This window comes from Mytilus trossulus, chromosome 2 (genome assembly GCF_036588685.1).
Source record: "Mytilus trossulus isolate FHL-02 chromosome 2, PNRI_Mtr1.1.1.hap1, whole genome shotgun sequence".
NCBI classification, from domain to species: domain Eukaryota; kingdom Metazoa; phylum Mollusca; class Bivalvia; order Mytilida; family Mytilidae; genus Mytilus; species Mytilus trossulus.
In genome coordinates this window covers 22,361,926-22,383,458 of record NC_086374.1, presented here as the reverse complement: position 1 = coordinate 22,383,458, position 21,533 = coordinate 22,361,926, and the positions used below count along the sequence as shown (strand labels likewise).

General features: G+C 31.8%; 1 protein-coding gene across 1 annotated transcript; it reads left to right on the top strand.

Annotated features, from left to right (window-relative positions):
• Positions 1-2,983: 2,983 nt before the first annotated feature.
• LOC134705662 (mucin-2-like) lies at positions 2,984-21,509 on the top strand. Its single transcript, XM_063564381.1, has 27 exons — positions 2,984-3,122; positions 3,298-3,306; positions 4,038-5,708; positions 6,572-6,712; positions 8,271-8,345; positions 8,960-9,178; positions 9,679-9,944; positions 10,115-10,250; positions 10,622-10,840; positions 11,339-11,604; positions 11,774-11,909; positions 12,283-12,501; positions 13,604-13,869; positions 14,040-14,175; positions 14,548-14,766; positions 15,274-15,539; positions 15,709-15,844; positions 16,219-16,437; positions 16,940-17,205; positions 17,376-17,511; positions 17,886-18,104; positions 18,612-18,877; positions 19,048-19,183; positions 19,558-19,776; positions 20,284-20,549; positions 20,720-20,855; positions 21,229-21,509. Exons 1-27 carry the CDS (start codon positions 2,984-2,986, stop codon positions 21,507-21,509), a joined length of 6,663 nt encoding a protein of 2,220 aa, XP_063420451.1.
• The last annotated feature ends 24 nt before the right edge of the window (positions 21,510-21,533 follow it).

Below are 21,533 nucleotides of genomic sequence, written 5' to 3'. Positions count from 1 at the left end.
GAAAGAAAAATTCGTTTGTCAGCTTTGATAAAGACGTTCGATTATTTATATACGGATATATAAACGTATACAGAAAGAAAAGATCACACTGGCATATATATACAGCCGTGGTTCCCTAATATCATGGTCTGGAGAAATATGTAAGTTAGCTTATATTATTGTATCAGAATAGAACAAATGTATTCATTGCGCTTTATTTTATTTGTCTAATTATTTACCAACCTGAATTTATATAATCGTCTTAACATTCCCCCTTTCAATGTGCTACTAAATGATTATTTTTCAAATTTATTTTAGAATAATGTTTTAACCTGTATTTTTGAATAAAGAAAACTGTAGTTGTTACTGATTTTAAAGTGTAGGATACAAATATTAGAATTTAAATAATAGAGATATTATTTATCAAAAAGTAACTACTTGATAAATTACAAATCTTGCACAATTAAAATAAATGTAACTTCAAAAATCAATCAACAAATACAATAAATATTTTTCTGTTAGAAATTCATCAAAGACACAAAGACCAGTATATTCATAATCTGACAGTCACTTAAATCATAGAAAACAACCATTTGAAATACAGTTAGAATAACGACATCCTATTTAATTGATAAGTGTAAAATCTGAGAAAAAACGCAACAATTCTATCCTAGAATGACGCATACTATTTTTTGTTGTTGCGCAATTATGCAAGGTATTTTACACAAGTGTGTGCATTTTTTTAACAAACGGATTCTCATTCCTAGAAAATGTCTTATCATGAAATGTTCTTTGTCAAGCATTTCAGGATTGATATAATTTTGATTAACGGCCATTGTGTTTTAAAGCAAGAAATGTAAAACATATATATAAATATTTATTGGAGTTTATAAGGATGTTCGCTTTTGACTTTTTCATTATTTTTTCTCTCAATATTGAGGAATTCCTCATGTTACTCTATTACCAAACATGTACCTCAAATATACAGCAGAAACACGTTTTAAGATATATTTTTTTTGTGCGTGTACTACATTTAAAATACAGTTAATATCGCAACACATTTGTTCCGATGTATTTCAATTGAAAGTTATAGAAACATGATTTCCCCGTTCTTCCTTTTAATTTTGAAAATATATATTATTTTGAAAACATGCAGAGATGTTTTTCATTGAAAAATACTTCGTGAACATATTGTTATTTCGAATTTAACCAAGACACACCAACGAAAAATATATTTATAGTTTGATCACGTTGAAATACTTGTTTACATTATATTTATTAAACTTTTCCAAAAATGACGAAACATTGGAATAAACAAAACGTACGGAAGTTGTTTTTCTTGGTTTGGTTAAGAATATTAATATTTCACGTTTGTCAATGTCTATAATTTGTTTTTCCTAAACTATTGTGAGTACTTATTGATCAGAATACATAAAATAGTACCTCTTCATTACTTACCATTGAGAATAAATCTGAGACATATTTTGCATAAAAAAAATTATATATATATGCCATATTAATTTGTTCTTGTACGTTTTCAATTCCTATCATTGGTAATTTAATGAACACAATTGTTTATTTGTAAAAGACAGATGTATGAGTAAAAAGTAAAATTAAACAAAACCGAACTCCGATGAAAATTTAAAACGTAAAGTCTCTAATCAAATGACAAAATCAAAAGCTCTAACACATCAGCTGAAATATTCTTGACTTGGTACAGGCATTTTCTTATGTAGAAAATAGTGGTATAAACCTGTTTTTTTTTAGCTAGACAAACCTCTCTCTTGTATGACAGACACATACAATTCCGTTATATTGACAACGATGTGCGAACAAAGCAAACAAACATAACACAAAAAGACATAAAGGCAAAGAACATTAGCAAAGATAAAAGACAATAATACTCTACCACAATAACACAATAAAGGGATGTATTAGTACCGAGCCACGTCAAATGAATATTACCAAAAATAGACGTAGTTGACTATGCGGTATGGGCTTTGCTAATTGTTGAAGGCCGTACGGTGACCTATAGTTGTTAATGTGTGTGTCATTTTGGTCTTTTGTGGATAGTTGTCTCATTGGCAATCATACCACATCTTTTTTTTTTTTTTTTTTTTTTTTTTTTTATATTAAACAGTATTAGTAATATTCACAAAGATAAATAAAAGACAGTACCTATAATTTATACTTCAAGACCATCGTGTATTATTGTGAAGTTGATACGGAATATTTATCAACAAGGTCTTGGTGTCTTCCGATGAACTTTGAAACAAAGTACAATCGTGTCAGTCTAAACAAAACCGAATGGAAAAGAAATAATTTATAACAATTTCATCGAGAATGCACATCACTATCTCATTATGTTGTTTTATTTTGATATAGATTCATGTTCTCGTAATGTAAGGCTATGGAAAGAAGATAACTACAAAATTAGGGGATTTTATTCAGATTCTACCCAGCATCAAAAGTGATACGGTATTTCTCTTCTCCAACAATTGAAAAATTATAATGAAACAATCGAGATTAGATAGAGAGTAATACTATTGGCATTATCGAACTTGTATAAGTAATTTACAAGTAGAAGAATGAAAATCCTTTAACAGAAGCAACAACGGCCTCATTGTCATTGGTATATGCTTTTGTATACATACCACTATTAAAACCAATGGAAATCATTAACGATACATACACGTTGAGAGCCTAAGATAAAATATATATGCAAATGTTAAATTACCCATGGCCTGCCGCAATGGAAATTGTGTGCTAACTGTGCTATTATCTGATAACAAATAACATTGTCATTTCACTTGTAGAAGAAGCTTACCAGCGGATCATTACTGTAACATCTATGACCGATGGAAATGGCGTGGTACTAGGTAAGTATGTATGGTATAATTTTATGATAGTCTAAAATTTTCACGTTTGTATGTTCAATCTTTATTGTTTTGAGATTAGAAGTAAGACGAAAGAGAACGACTGTCAGATGTGCCTTTGGTTAACCATGGAACAGCAAAGGAAATTATGTGATCGCAAATGGCCCATTATGGCTTACCATGGCTTTGTGAAGAACATAATGTCAAATGGTCGCAAAGGATTTACTATGGCTTACAGTGGCCCAACGAAGAACGTTACACGAAATGGTAAGTAGCAAGGTAAGTATAGTTAATGACATAAACATGTTCTAATTTTTTGACAGGTACACTTTTGATAGAACGAAATTTATGTTTAGGAATTCCTACATGAATGGTGTTAACACAGATGGATTCCCGGGTATGTATAAACAGGTAAACATACTCTTAATTCTATTACTTTCAGGTCAAGAAGGTATGTATAGTAATTTATGCCTTGCATGTCTGTAACATTAACATTGAACTTCATGCTGCCTCAGGATGGTACGTATTATTTTACCTGTTTTGGGGTACTAATTAATGTTTATTCATTTTTAATCATGGAACTGCAGCTATTGAGTATGTTGTCCAGAGCCTTACAAAGAAAAATGAAAACAACAACATACTCATACTTGTATGTTCACTATCGTATTCATTACTGTATATATTCATTATCTTGTCTCATGGATTATTTATATTTCATCATATCAATGCTATGCGTATTGTCATCATATCATTTTATTTAACATATTGTCAGATCATGTGTAGACAAGGAAACAGCAAGCTCCAATGTACATATCTTGGATCAGTGTTCTTTCTTTGGCATACAATTTAAAACAAACAATAATGGAAATGTCACCAATGAGTTTGTTGTCCAGAGCCTCACAAAAATTTTAAATGTCACAACATTCTCATACTGACATACCTTCATTCTAAAAATTAATTATCAGCATGTTATAATTTTACGAAAAAAAAATTCCTATCAACACGGAGTTTGCTGCTTTCGTGCTTCACCACTGCTTTCATTTTTTATCAGTTTAAAATCAAAATAGCATTATTGTATCGTTTTGTGACATGAATAAGAAGAAACGATTAATTAATAAAAAGCAACACAAAATAACCATCAATAATTATATGAAATTAATCATTTGCCTCTTTTCTTAACAGAACCTATAACAACAGCTGAAGGTGTAACAACAGGAGCTACTGGAACTGTACAAACAACAACAAGTATTCCAACAACAAAGACAACAACAAGAATTGTAACGTATTCTGAAACAACACCATCCCAATCAACACAAACTAGTCCAACGACACCAACAGAACCTATAACAACAGCTGGAGGTAAAACAACAGGGGCTACTGGAACTGTACAAACGACAACAAGTAGTCCACAAACTGAGACAACTACAAGAGCAATAACTCAGTCGGAAACACCATCTCAATCAACAACAACTAGTACAACTACACCAACAACAACAAGTATTCCACAAACTGAGACAACTACTAGAGTCATAACTCAGTCTGAAACTCCATCCCCATCAACACAAACTAGTCCAAATACACCAACAGAACCTATAACAACAGCTGGAGGTAAAACAACAGGGGCTACTGGAACTGTACAAACGACAACAAGTAGTCCACAAACTGAGACAACTACAAGAGTAATAACTCAGTCGGAAACACCATCCCAATCAACAACAACTAGTACAAGTACACCAACAACAACAAGTATTCCACAAACTGAGACAACTACTAGAGTTATAACTCAGTCTGAAACTCCATCCCCATCAACACAAACTAGTCCAAATACACCAACAGAACCTATAACAACAGCTGGAGGTAAAACAACAGGGGCTACTGGAACTGTACAAACGACAACAAGTAGTCCACAAACTGAGACAACTACAAGAGCAATAACTCAGTCTGAAACTCCAACTCAATCAACAACAACTAGTACAACTACACCAACAACAACAAGTATTCCACAAACTGAGACAACTACAAGAGTAATAACTCAGTCTGAAACTCCATCCCTATCAACACAAACTAGTCCAAATACACCAACAGAACCTATAACAACAGCTGGAGGTAAAACAACAGGGGCTACTGGAACTGTACAAACGACAACAAGTAGTCCACAAACTGAGACAACTACAAGAGTAATAACTCAGTCTGAAACTCCAACTCCATCAACAACAACTAGTACAACTACACCAACAACAACAAGTATTCCACAAACTGAGACAACTACTAGAGTCATAACTCAGTCTGAAACACCAACTCCATCAACAACAACTAGTACAAATGCACCAACAACAACAAGTATTCCACAAACTGAGACAACTACAAGAGTAATAACTCAGTCTGAAACACCATCCCCATCAACACAAACTAGTCCAAATACACCAACAGAACCTATAACAACAGCTGGAGGTAAAACAACAGGGGCTACTGGAACTGTACAAACGACAACAAGTAGTCCACAAACTGAGACAACTACAAGAGTAATAACTCAGTCTGAAACTCCAACTCCATCAACAACAACTCGTACAACTACACCAACAACAACAACTATTCCACAAACTGAGACAACTACAAGAGTAATAACTCAGTCTGAAACACCATCCCCATCAACAACAACTAGTACAACTACACCAACAACAACAAGTATTCCACAAACTGAGACAACTACAAGAGTCATAACATATTCCGAAACAACACCATCCCCATCAACACAAACTAGTCCAACTACACCAACGGAACCTACACCAACAGGTGGAACACCATCAACAGGAATAGAAACAACTGTCGAGTTTACTAAAACTACCAGAAGAGGTAAAAGTTATTGACTTGACAGTAATGGAAAACTTTTCTCCAAAATTAATAATTTTTATGCAATATCACATGCACGATCTTCAAAAGTGTGCAAAACCCATAACGTTTACTCAATTATAAAAGGCACAGACATGACAAAATGTGAAAATTTAAAATGATAATGGCCTGATTTTATTACAAAACAATAAACGCAAAGCACTTATGACAGACAGTAACGACTTACAACCTCTGAAATACAGGCTTTCTATTTGGGACAGGCATATACAGAATGTGACGGGGTTGAACATGTCTGTGAGGACCCAACCCTTATCAAAACCTTGAACAGTGGTGTAAAAACACGACATAGGATCAAACTGCTGAAATAATTTGGAAATTTACCAATTAGGGCATCATAAAGCACTTACATAATTATTAGAAAGACAAAGTACACTAAGTACCGATATGAGAGTTACTGAAAGCTTAAAATGGCCAACAGATTCAATTTTCTAGAAGACTTTTAAAAATGGCATCGGATACGTCGAGAAATATGGGGGGAGACATTAATGAGAAATGAGAAAAGACATGCAACTCCATAGCGGAAAAAGACGTAGGGACAACTAAGACAAAGAAAAGAAAAAGTATGCAACACAAAACAAGAAAAAAATCCATAAGATTCTTCTGCAGGGTAGGCAGTTTCTGTAACCACGTTACTCACAACCATTTACTTAGAGTTGCATAAGAAAATTTTACATTAATGATGTATACAGGTTATTGACGTCATGTCTAAAACATCTTTTCATTTACTTGAGGTTACAAAATTCATAATTGATAACCAGTTTAACAATAACGTATTGATCATTTATAACGATGATATCTGATTTTAGAAAGTACAAGTTTCGGTACAACAGGATTAATATCAACAGAGGGAACAACCGAACCAGTAACAACTGCTGGTGGTACCACGGCAGCGACGACTAGGCGTCAAACAACACACATGAAAACAACAAATGTCAAAACATTACCTGGTAAAATCTCCTTTATATTCACACGTTTGACATGTGTTGACAAAGTTATAAAGGTTTCACATCATTCATCCAAATTTTACTAAAATTGTACTTTACTTTTGGTCCCTTTGGATCAAATACTTCATACATGTTTCGGTAAAAATATATTAGTGGCTTTTGACTATTTGAATGATAAAGATTAACTCTGAAAAGTGCTTCGGATGCATGAAACTTTCCACCCTATTTTTAATATGCTCCTATGAAATGAAGGTATTTCTATATTTTACAAACCATTTTTGTAGTTCTGCAGATATGATGTTTTATTTAGAATGTGACCAAGTACATATATGAGAGACTATTGCAACATTAACATTGCTATGCTAAAACTTATATTCAAAATGTCATTTGATTATGATTTTGAATTTTTGGTGACGTTGTACCCTTATAGACTTGATTATCATATATATTCACCCTTGAGAGATGCATACACATGATGAAGCTAGTTTGTCTATAATTTTAAAATCTAATCAAACTTTTTAATGTATTTATTATAGTGTTTAATTTATATTCTTAAATATTTATATATTTTATATATATTATTACGTTAATTATCAGAATCTCAATGTTTTTCCCTCGTCGGGATTCGAAATAATGGTATTGGGATATCGAGAAAACTCTGCCTGCACTGTGTCTAGCGCTCTAGACCACTAGGTCACCAAGCACGAACTAAGTGTTACCTTTCATCGTCAGTATTACTCAATTTATTTCACTTGACTAGGCGGAGTTTAACCGGTTCGCTCATAATAAACTAGTCCATCTATAGATAGGTTATTTAGAATAAACTCATCAATGAAGTGTCCAGTTATTGTTTTGTAAATTCCTTTAATGACACTGATAGGTGATTAGAAATCAGTAATAATTATAACGGCAATCATCCTTATCACACACATCTTCAAATAGACTGTCCTTATGCAAATTAAAACGTAAGCTCCGCCCGATCAGTTGAAATGATATTAGTAATAGAATATGCATATATATTACATATATATTACACATACACACACACACACAAAGACGAGCATATAATTTATTCATACTAGACCACAATTTTAATTTATTTATATAATTCTGTTGGAGATACAGATAAAACAAACATTATCTGTTCATTGACAATAATGACTCAGTAGCGCACAAGGGAAACCTCCATTTCAATATTAGATGTGTACATTTTGAATTTCTATTTTGAAATATGATATTACAAATGACACTAAACTAGGAAACACTATTGACAAATCCAAAGATAATAAATTTGTGATGTTCCTGTAGCGTAGAAGAACCGTTTCATATCCTATGAATCTTAACATAAAGAACTGTAAGCACATACTACAGTTAAATACCATAAATAGAAATCTGTTAAACTCTTTTAACAAATTTAGGAATGTAAACTTTGTGAAAGGCTTTTTCCTTTGAAGTTAAAGATTAAGTCTGATATCGTTGATTTTACTTCTATGCATGTTTATTTATAAAAAATCATAAAGCTTTATAAGTACAATTCAATATATTTTATATTTCTTTACAGAAACAACAACAAAACCAATGAAAACAACTCACACAATACCAAGATCAACCACAACGCCTTCCTCAACAACAAGTGGTATGCATATTATTTTTCACCTTCAATTTATCTAGCTTTTACTTGATACAATACTAAACAGTTGAAGTATTGTACTTCCGTAAGACCTACTAATTTTTACTTTTTTTTTAACCACTATTCCATATATAAGATTTATTCTATTAACTAGTTCATAGATTCTCATTCTTACCACTTTACCATAGGTAAGCTGAAATTTACCCACTTTACCATAAATAATGAGTATTCTAACCAATATAAACTATACCACGCATTTTTTTAATCACAATACGGTAGATAAGGCATATTTTAACCACTATTCAAAAGATAAGGTGTGGGCTTTTTTTCACCATAGATAAGCTGATATATAACCAATTTAACATAGATGAGACATATCCTAATCGCTTAACAATATTTTCGTCATCTCAAATAAAATATCAAGTGTAGCGCAGCATGTAATTCTCATACCTAAACGCATCATATTTGTTCTTATTTTAAACACAATAAATCTGGAAAAAGATAAACTCAGTTTAAAGACATATTTACTTTAACCTTTTAAGAACATTTTGCGTTAATGCCTAATTAATGTTTTACAAAACATTTCTGATATGTTCTCACACTTTTTTGAACTTTTTCAGAATCAACTATTGCTATTACTACAACAGGCCCTACCACACCATCGACACAAACAACTGGAACCAGTGTCGTAACAACTCCAAGTGTTAGTAGTTCTGTATCGACACAACCTACTACTACAACTATCACTACGACACCATCGTCAACTACAGAAACTACTGTCATAACATCTGAAACTACACCAAGAGTTTCTTCAACAACAACCGTTTTGACAACAACAGGTAATTTCTTGTCATTTATATTTTTTTTATTTCGGTGTTAACGAGTACTGTCGGGTGGTATGCTATGTTTTACTGTCGATTTTTTTGTTTATACAAATTACTGTTTATTTTGAAATTATTGCAAGCTTTTTATTATTGCGAAAAATGTATCTTTGCGAGTTTCAAAATAAAAAAGAACTTGCATTCGGATATCTGATACATAAATCAGCAGTCAATATGACTTGTTCAATGTCGAAGAAGACTTTGCTTTTGCGTAAAATGTAAAATTAGGTACTGAGTGTGGAAAACAGGAATCAAATATTCTTTTACTTGTTCATTTAATCATTGAAAGTAGATTTACATTTAACTTAAAGAAACTGAATTAACCGTCAAACCTTACCATGTCGAACAATTGAAATATATATATCTCCAGTATCTACATATGATTGTAATCATGTATCTTTACTTATTTAAATGTTGTCTTTTGATAATACACGAGGATATGTCTTTGTTTATTACAGAGTGCGTTAAAGTCATGTTGGATGGAGCACAACCATCTGATATCACAGTAGAAAGTTCTTCTAATGCTCCAGGGGATCTACCATCAGATTCACAGAAACCAAAAGGATGGAGTCCAGCTGATACAGACGAAAACCCTAAACTTATCTTTAAGATAAACGATGAAGATGATACATCACAATTGTACTCCATAACTTTTGATGAAACCAATGTTGAATCTGTAATTGTGAAAATTAAACAGGATACAACTGTAATAGATAGAATACCTGTAAGTAATAAGATCTTTTATTTCGACCATTTTTAGAACGAAATATTGAATAACAAAGTTTCTGCGAAGAAGTACTTTGATAAACCAGCGCATCATAAGAATTCTCCAACAAAACACGTAAGCAACGAGATGACGCATAGATGATCATAAGACATTACTTTCTCTTTCAGGTTGACAACTTTGACAGTCCTATCAGTCTAGGTGGAAAACCTGGAAACATCATCGAATTGATTATTAAACCAGACACTACTGATGAGACACCAACCATTAGTAATGTGGTTATTAAGGCATGTTTCGAAGAGATTGGTAAGTAATCATTGACTTTATGTATTATTTATATATTAATGAACATTTTTGTTACAAAAGAGTGCTTCGTTTCATTTTCTTGTGTTTTTTGCCGAGTAGAATAAATGGAAATATGACTCTTTCCGTTTTGTATATATTCATATTGTCAGTAATTCAGTTTTCAGTAGTATATGCCGTTTACGTTGATGGCTGTATTAAGACATCTTTGAGTTGATAAAATTGTTTGTTGCTTTGGGAACACTGCTTGTTTGGAATTCTCTGTTTTTTTTATGGATTCAAATTGATGACTCATTTTTTCACTTCTTATGAAACACGTTTCGTCATTGTATTTCTTTTATATGTTCTGATATTTATTGAATCATTTTTCACAGAAACAACTACTGCTATTACTACAAAAGCCCCTACCACATCAACGACACAAACAACTGGAACCAGTGTCGTAACAACACCAAGTGTTAGTAGTTCTGTATCGACACAACCTACTACTACAACTATTACTACAACACCATCGTCAACTACAGAAACTACTGTCATAACATCTGAAACTACACCAAGAGTTTCATCAACGACAACCGTTTTGACAACAACAGGTAATTTCTTTGTCATTTATATTTTTTTTATTTCGATGTTAACGAGTACTGTCGGGTGGTATGCTATGTTGTACTGATGTTTATGTTTATACAAGTTACTGTAAATTTCGAAATTATTGCAAGCTTTTTATTATTGCGAAAAATTCATCTTGGTGAGTTTCAATATAAAAAGAACTTGCATTCTGTTATCTGATACATAAATCAGCACTCAATATGACTTGTTCAATGTCGAAGAAAACTTTGATTTTGCGTAAAATGTAAAATTTCGTACTGAGTGTGGACAACAGGAATCAAATATTCTTATAATTGTTCATTTAATCATTTAAGGTAGATTTAAATTTAACTTAAAGAAAACAAATGAACCGTCAAACTTTACACGTCAAACAATTGATATATATTCATATCTCCAGTTTCTGCTAATAATTGAAATCATGTATCTTTACTCATTTAAATGTTGTCTTTTGATTGTACACGAGGATATGTCTTTGTTTATTACAGAGTGCGTTAAAGTCATGTTGGATGGAGCACAACCATCTGATGTCACAGTAGATAGTTCTTCTAATGCTCCAGGGGATCTACCATCAGATTCACAGAAACCAAAAGGATGGAGTCCAGCTGATACAGACGAAAACCCTAAACTTATCTTTAAGATAAACGATGAAGATGATACATCACAATTGTACTCCATAACTTTTGATGAAACCAATGTTGAATCTGTAATTGTGAAAATTAAACAGGATACAACTGTAATAGATAGAATACCTGTAAGTAATAAGATCTTTTATTTCGACCATTTTTAGAACAATTATTGAATAATAAAGTTTCTGCTAAGAAGTACTTTGATAAACCAGCGCATCATAAGAATTCTCCAACAAAGCCCTTAAGCAACGAGATGACGCATAGATGATCATAGGAAATTACTTTCTCTTGCAGGTTGACAACTTTGACAGTCCTATCAGTCTAGGTGGAAAACCTGGAAACATCATCGAATTGATTATTAAACCAGACACTACTGATGAGACACCAACCATTAGTAATGTGGTTATTAAGGCATGTTTCGAAGAGATTGGTAAGTAATCATTGACTTTATGTATTATTTATATATTAATGAACATTTTTCTTATAAAAAGAGTGCTTCGTTTCATTTTCTTGTGTTTTTTACAGAGCAGAATAAGTGTAAATATCACTCTTTCCGTTTTGTATATATTCATAATGTCAGTAATTCAGTTTTCCGTAGTATATGCCTTTTACCTTGATGGACGTATTAAATACATCTTTGAATTGATAAAATAGTTTGTTGCTTTGGGAACAATGCTTGTTTGGAATTCTCTGTTTTCTTTATGAATTCAAATTGATGACTCATTTTTTCACTTCTTATGAAACACGTCTCGTCATTGTATTTCTTTTATATGTTCTGATATTTTTTGAATCATTTTTCACAGAAACAACTACTGCTATTACTACAAAAGCTCCTACTACATCAACGACACAAACAACTGGAACCAGTGTCGTAACAACTCCAAGTGTTAGTAGTTCTGTATCGACACAACCTACTACTACAACTATCACTACAACACCATCGTCAACTACAGAAACTACTGTCATAACATCTGAAACTACACCAAGAGTTTCTTCAACAACAACCGTTTTGACAACAACAGGTAATTTCTTTGTCATTTATATTTGTTTTTATTTCGGTGTTAACGAGTAATGTCGGGTGGTATGCTATGTTGTACTGTCGATGTTTGTGTTTATACAAGTTACTGTAAATTTTGATATTATTGCAAGCTTTTTATAATTGCGAAAAATGTATCTTTGTGAGTTTCAAAATAAAAAGATCTTGCATTCTGATATCTGATACATAAATTAGCACTCAATATGACTTGTTCAATGTCGAAGAAGACTTTGCTTTTGCGTAAAATGTAAAATAACGTACTGAGTGTGGAAAACAGGAATCAAATATTCTTTTAATGTGGCTCGTGGGTACAAAAATTTTAGCAAAAAATTCAACCTTTATTTTGTCATTACAAATTTTATTTATTACACTATTAGTTGTTACTTTATGAAATGGTACAAAAAACAACCCAAAACAATGATTTGGTTTGGCCCCAGATGACTTTGAAAATTGAAAAAGCTCCAAATTATCTCCCTTTGGTGCAAAAAAGCCATTTTTTGGCCTTAAATTTGAAATATATTTTTTAACTCATCGGTGACCTATATTTTTTATTATTGTTTTCAAATAAGCTGTACATAAACTAAATAATTGTAACATTAAAGCGATTTCTTATATTTTTTTATTTTTTTATTTTTTTATTTCGATATTTCCTCTTTTTCTCCTATTAGTTCAACAGAAACATTAACAAAAATGTATGCTTCTTCCAGAGGCAGATTTTAGCTTAAATGAACGGTGACCCAATTTTTTTATTTCATTTTTCTTTTAAGTATATGATAAAGTTTATTTATGAAAAAATATAGCGAAATCCTATATTAGAAAAAAAAAAATCATTTATACCCAGGAGCCCCCTTAATTGTTCATTTAATCATTGAAAGTAGATTAAAAATGAACTTAAAGAAAACAAATTAACCGTCAAACTTTAACATGTCAAACAATTGATATATATATATATATATATATATATATATATATATATATATATATATATATATATCTCCAGTATCTGCTAATGATTGAAATCATGTATCTTTACTCATTTAAATGTTGTCTTTTGATTATACACGAGGATATGTCTTTGTTTATTACAGAGTGCGTTAAAGTCATGTTGGATGGAGCACAACCATCTGATGTCACAGTAGATAGTTCTTCTAATGCTCCAGGGGATCTACCATCAGATTCACAGAAACCAAAAGGATGGAGTCCAGCTGATACAGACGAAAACCCTAAACTTATCTTTAAGATAAACGATGAAGATGATACATCACAATTGTACTCAATAACTTTTGATGAAACCAATGTTGAATCTGTAATTGTGAAAATCAAACAGGATACAACTGTAATAGATAGAATACCTGTAAGTAATACGATCTTTTATTTCGTCAATTTTTAGAACGAAATGTTGAATAATAAAGTTTCTGCTAAGAAGTACTTTGATAAACAAGCGCATCATAAGAATTCTCCAACAAAGCCCTTAAGCAACGAGATGACGCATAGATGATCATACGAAATTACTTTCTCTTGCAGGTTGACAACTTTGACAGTCCTATCAGTCTAGGTGGAAAACCTGGAAACATCATCGAATTGATTATTAAACCAGACACTACTGATGAGACACCAACAATTAGTAATGTGGTTATTAAGGCATGTTTCGAAGAGATTGGTAAGTAATCATTGACTTTATGTATTATTTATATATTAATGAACAATTTTCTTATGAAAATAGTGCTTCGTTTCATTTTCTTGTGTTTTTTACAGAGTAGAATAAGTGTAAATATCACTCTTTCCGTTTTGTATATATTCATAATGTCAGTAATTCAGTTTTCAGTAGTATATGCCTTTTACCTTGATGGCTGTATTAAGACATCTTTGAATTGATAAAATAGTTAGTTGCTTTGGGAACAATGCTTGTTTGGAATTCTCTGTTTTCTTTATGAATTCGAATTGATGACTCATTATTTCACTTCTTATGGAACACGTCTCGTCATTGTATTTCTTTTATATGTTCTGATATTTTTTGAATCATTTTTCAAAGAAACAACTACTGCTATTACTACAAAAGCTCCTACTACATCAACGACACAAACAACTGGAACCAGTGTCGTAACAACTCCAAGTGTTAGTAGTTCTGTATCGACACAACCTACTACTACAACTATCACTACAACACCATCGTCAACTACAGAAACTACTGTCATAACATCTGAAACTACACCAAGAGTTTCATCAACAACAACCGTTTTGACAACAACAGGTAATTTCTTTGTCATTTATATTTGTTTTTATTTCGGTGTTAACGAGTACTGTCGGGTGTAATGCTATGTTGTACTGTCGATGTTTATGTTTATACAAGTTACTGTAAATTTCAAAACTATTGCAAGCTTTTTATTATTGCGAAAAATGTATCTTTGTGAGTTTCAAAATAAAAAGATCTTGCATTCTGATATCTGATACATAAATCAGCTCTCAATATGATTTGTTCAATGTCGAAGAAGACTTTGGTTTTGCATAAAATGTAAAATAACGTACTGAGTGTGGAAAACAGGAATCAAATATTCTTTTAATTATTCATTTAATCATTGAAAGTAGATTTAAATTGAACTTAAAGAAAACAAATTAACCGTCAAACTTTAACATGTCAAACAATTGATATATATATATATATATCTCCAGTATCTGCTAATGATTGAAATCATGTATCTTTACTCATTTAAATGTTGTCTTTTGATTATACACGAGGATATGTCTATGTTTATTACAGAGTGCGTTAAAGTTATGTTGGATGGAGCACAACCATCTGATGTCACAGTAGATAGTTCTTCTAATGCTCCAGGAGATCTACCATCAGATTCACAGAAACCAAAAGGATGGAGTCCAGCTGATACAGACGAAAACCCTAAACTTATCTTTAAGATAAACGATGAAGATGATACATCACAATTGTATTCAATAACTTTTGATGAAACCAATGTTGAATCTGTAATTGTGAAAATTAAACAGGATACAACTGTAATAGATAGAATACCTGTAAGTAATACGATCTTTTATTCCGTCAATTTTTCGAACGAAATATTGAATAATAAAGTTTCAGCTAAGAAGTACTTTGATACACCAGCGCATCATAAGATTTCTCCAACAAAGCCCTTAAGCAACGAGAGACGCATAGATGATCATACGAAATTACTTTCTCTTGCAGGTTGACAACTTTGACAGTCCTATCAGTCTAGGTGGAAAACCTGGAAACATCATCGAATTGATTATTAAACCAGACACTACTGATGAGACAACAACAATTAGTAATGTAGTAATTAAGGCATGTTTCGAAGAGATTGGTAAGTAATTATTGACTTTATGTATTATTTATATATTAATGAACATTTTTCTTATAAAAGAGTGCTTCGATTCATTATTTTGAGTTTTTTTCAGAGTAGAATAAGTGGAAATATCACTCTTTCCGTTTTGTATATATTCATAATGTCAGTAATTCAGTTTTCCATAGTATATGCCTTTTACCTTGATGGACGTATTAAGACATCTTTGAATTGATAAAATAGTTTGTTGCTTTGGGAACAATGCTTGTTTGGAATTCTCTGTTTTCTTTATGAATTCAAATTGATGATTCATTTTTTGATCACTTCTTATGAAACACGTCTCGTCATTGTATTTCTTGTATATGTTCTGATATTTTTTGAATCATTTTTCACAGAAACAACTACTGCTATTACTACAAAAGCCCCTACCACATCAACGACACAAACAACTGGAACCAGTGTCGTAACAACTCCAAGTGTAAGTAGTTCTGTATCGACACAACCTACTACTACAACTATCACTACAACACCATCGTCAACTACAGAAACTACTGTCATAACATCTGAAACTACACCAAGAGTTTCTTCAACAACAACCGTTTTGACAACAACAGGTAATTTCTTTGTCATTTATATTTGTTTTTATTTCGGTGTTGACGAGTACTGTCGGGTGTAATGCTATGTTGTACTGTCGATGTTTATGTTTATACAAATTACTGTAAATTTCGAAATTATTGCAAGCTTTTTATTATTGCGAAAAATGTATCTTGGTGAGTTTCAAAATAAAAAGATCTTGCAATGTGATATCTGATACGTAAATCAGCACTCAATATGACTTGTCCAATGTCGAAGAAGACTTTGCTTTTGCGTAAAATGTAAAATAACGTACTGAGTGTGGAAAACAGGAATTAGATATTCTTTTAATTGTTCATTTAATCATTGAAAGTAGATTTAAATTGAACTTAAAGAAAACAAATTAACCGTCAAACTTGAACATGTCAAACAATTGATATATATATATATATATCTCCAGTATCCGCTAATGATTGTAATCATGTATCTCATTTAAATGTTGTCTTTTGATTATACACGAGGATATGTCTTTGTTTATTACAGAGTGCGTTAAAGTCATGTTGGATGGATCCCAACCATCTGATGTCACAGTAGATAGTTCTTCTAATGCTCCAGGGGATCTACCATCAGATTCACAGAAACCAAAAGGATGGAGTCCAGCTGATACAGACGAAAACCCTAAACTTATCTTTAAGATAAACGATGAAGATGATACATCTCAATTGTACTCCATAACTTTTGATGAAACCAATGTTGAATCTGTAATTGTGAAAATCAAACAGGATACAACTGTAATAGATAGAATACCTGTAAGTAATACGATCTTTTATTTCGTCAATTTTTAGAACGAAATATTGAGTAATAAAGTTTCTGCTAAGAAGTACTTTGATAAACCAGCGCATCATAAGAAATCTCCAACAAAACCCTTAAGCAACGAGATGACGCATAGATGATCATACGAAAATACTTTCTCTTGCAGGTTGACAACTTTGACAGTCCTATCAGTCTAGGTGGAAAACCTGGAAACATCATCGAATTGATTATTCAACCAGACACTACTGATGAGACACCAACAATTAGTAATGTGGTTATTAAGGCATGTTTCGAAGAGATTGGTAAGTAATTATTGACTTTATGTATTATTTATATATTAATGCACATTTTTCTTATAAAAGAATGCTTCGATTCATTATTTTGTGTTTTTTACAGAGTAGAATAAGTGGAAATAAAACTCTTTCCGTTTTGTATATATTCATAATGTCAGTAATTCAGTTTTCCATAGTATATGCCTTTTACCTTGATGGACGTATTAAGACATCTTTGAATTGATAAAATAGTTTGTTGCTTTGGGAACAATGCTTGTTTGGAATTCTCTGTTTTCCTTATGAATTCAAATTTATGATTCATTTTTTTATCACTTCTTATGAAACACGTCTCGTCATTGTATTTCTTGTATATGTTCTGATATTTTTTGAATCATTTTTCACAGAAACAACTACTGCTATTACTACAAAAGCCCCTACCACATCAACGACACAAACAACTGGAACCAGTGTCGTAACAACTCCAAGTGTTAGTAGTTCTGTATCGACACAACCTACTACTACAACTATCACTACAACACCATCGTCAACTACAGAAACTACTGTCATAACATCTGAAACTACACCAAGAGTTTCTTCAACAACAACCGTTTTGACAACAACAGGTAATTTCTTTGTCATTTATATTTGTTTTTATTTCGGTGTTGACGAGTACTGTCGGGTGTAATGCTATGTTGTACTGTCGATGTTTATGTTTATACAAATTACTGTTTATTTTGAAATTATTGCAAGCTTTTTATTATTGCGAAAAATGTATCTTGGTGAGTTTCAAAATAAAAAGAACTTGCATTGTGATATCTGATACATAAATCAGCACTCAATATGACTTGTTCAATGTCGAAGAAGACTTTGCTTTTGCGTAAAATGTTAAATTACGTCCTGAGTGTGGAAAACAGGAATCAAATATTCTTTTAATTGTTCATTTAATCATTTAAAGTAGATTTAAATTTAGCTTGAAGAAAACAAATTAACCGTCAAATTTTTACACGTCAAACAATTGATATATATATATATATATCTCCAGTATCTGCTAATGATTGTAATCATGTTTCTTTACTCATTTAAATGTTGTCTTTTGATTATACACGAGGATATGTCTTTGTTTATTATAGAGTGCGTTAAAGTCATGTTGGATGGATCCCAACCATCTGATGTCACAGTAGATAGTTCTTCTAATGCTCCAGGGGATCTACCATCAGATTCACAGAAACCAAAAGGATGGAGTCCAGCTGATACAGACGAAAACCCTAAACTTATCTTTAAGATAAACGATGAAGATGATACATCACAATTGTACTCCATAACTTTTGATGAAACCAATGTTGAATCTGTAATTGTGAAAATCAAACAGGATACAACTGTAATAGATAGAATACCTGTAAGTAATACGATCTTTTATTTCGTCAATTTTTAGAACGAAATAATGAGTAATAAAGTTTCTGCTAAGAAGTACTTTGATAAACCAGCGCATCATAAGAAATCTCCAACAAAACCCTTAAGCAACGAGATGACGCATAGATGATCATACGAAAATACTTTCTTTTGCAGGTTGACAACTTTGACAGTCCTATCAGTCTAGGTGGAAAACCTGGAAACATCATCGAATTGATTATTCAACCAGACACTACTGATGAGACACCAACAATTAGTAATGTGGTTATTAAGGCATGTTTCGAAGAGATTGGTAAGTAATTATTGACTTTATGTATTATTTATATATTAATGAACATTTTTCTTATAAAAGAGTGCTTCGATTCATTATTTTGTGTTTTTTACAGAGTAGAATAAGTGGAAATATCACTCTTTCCGTTTTGTATATATTCATAATGTCAGTAATTTAGTTTTCCATAGTATATGCCTTTTACCTTGATGGACGTATTAAGACATCTTTGAATTGATAAAATAGTTTGTTGCTTTGGGAACAATGCTTGTTTGGAATTCTCTGTTTTCTTTATGAATTCAAATTGATGATTCATTTTTTTATCACTTCTTATGAAACACGTCTCGTCATTGTATTTCTTGTATATGTTCTGATATTTTTTGAATCATTTTTCACAGAAACAACTACTGCTATTACTACAAAAGCCCCTACCACATCAACGACACAAACAACTGGAACCAGTGTCGTAACAACTCCAAGTGTTAGTAGTTCTGTATCGACACAACCTACTACTACAACTATCACTACAACACCATCGTCAACTACAGAAACTACTGTCATAACATCTGAAACTACACCAAGAGTTTCTTCAACAACAACCGTTTTGACAACAACAGGTAATTTCTTTGTCATTTATATTTGTTTTTATTTCGGTGTTGACGAGTACTGTCGGGTGTAATGCTATGTTGTACTGTCGATGTTTATGTTTATACAAATTACTGTAAATTTCGAAATTATTGCAAGCTTTTTATTATTGCGAAAAATGTATCTTGGTGAGTTTCAAAATAAAAAGATCTTGCAATGTGATATCTGATACGTAAATCAGCACTCAATATGACTTGTTCAATGTCGAAGAAGACTTTGCTTTTGCGTAAAATGTAAAATAACGTACTGAGTGTGGAAAACAGGAATCAGATATTCTTTTAATTGTTCATTTAATCATTGAAAGTAGATTTAAATTGAACTTAAAGAAAACAAATTAACCGTCAAACTTGAACATGTCAAACAATTGATATATATATATATATATCTCCAGTATCCGCTAATGATTGTAATCATGTATCTTTACTCATTTAAATGTTGTCTTTTGATTATACACGAGGATATGTCTTTGTTTATTACAGAGTGCGTTAAAGTCATGTTGGATGGATCCCAACCATCTGATGTCACAGTAGATAGTTCTTCTAATACTCCAGGGGATCTACCATCAGATTCACAGAAACCAAAAGGATGGAGTCCAGCTGATACAGACGAAAACCCTAAACTTATCTTTAAGATAAACGATGAAGATGATACATCACAATTGTACTCCATAACTTTTGATGAAACCAATGTTGAATCTGTAATTGTGAAAATCAAACAGGATACAACTGTAATAGATAGAATACCTGTAAGTAATACGATCTTTTATTTCGTCAATTTTTAGAACGAAATATTGAGTAATAAAGTTTCTGCTAAGAAGTACTTTGATAAACCAGCGCATCATAAGAAATCTCCAACAAAACCCTTAAGCAACGAGATGACGCATAGATGATCATACGAAAATACTTTCTCTTGCAGGTTGACAACTTTGACAGTCCTATCAGTCTAGGTGGAAAACCTGGAAACATCATCGAATTGATTATTCAACCAGACACTACTGATGAGACACCAACAATTAGTAATGTGGTTATTAAGGCATGTTTCGAAGAGATTGGTAAGTAATTATTGACTTTATGTATTATTTATATATTAATGAACATTTTTCTTATAAAAGAGTGCTTCGATTCATTATTTTGTGTTTTTTACAGAGTAGAATAAGTGGAAATAAAACTCTTTCCGTTTTGTATATATTCATAATGTCAGTAATTCAGTTTTCCATAGTATATGCCTTTTACCTTGATGGACGTATTAAGACATCTTTGAATTGATAAAATAGTTTGTTGCTTTGGGAACAATGCTTGTTTGGAATTCTCTGTTTTCTTTATGAATTCAATTGATGATTTATTTTTTTATCACTTCTTATGAAACACGTCTCGTCATTGTATTTCTTGTATATGTTCTGATATTTTTTGAATCATTTTTCACAGAAACAACTACTGCTATTACTACAAAAGCCCCTACCACATCAACGACACAAACAACTGGAACCAGTGTCATAACAACTCCAAGTGTTAGTAGTTCTGTATCGACACAACCTACTACTACAACTATCACTACAACACCATCGTCAACTACAGAAACTACTGTCATAACATCTGAAACTACACCAAGAGTTTCTTCAACAACAACCGTTTTGACAACAACAGGTCATTTCTTTGTCATTTATATTTGTTTTTATTTCGGTGTTGACGAGTACTGTCGGGTGTAATGCTATGTTGTACTGTCGATGTTT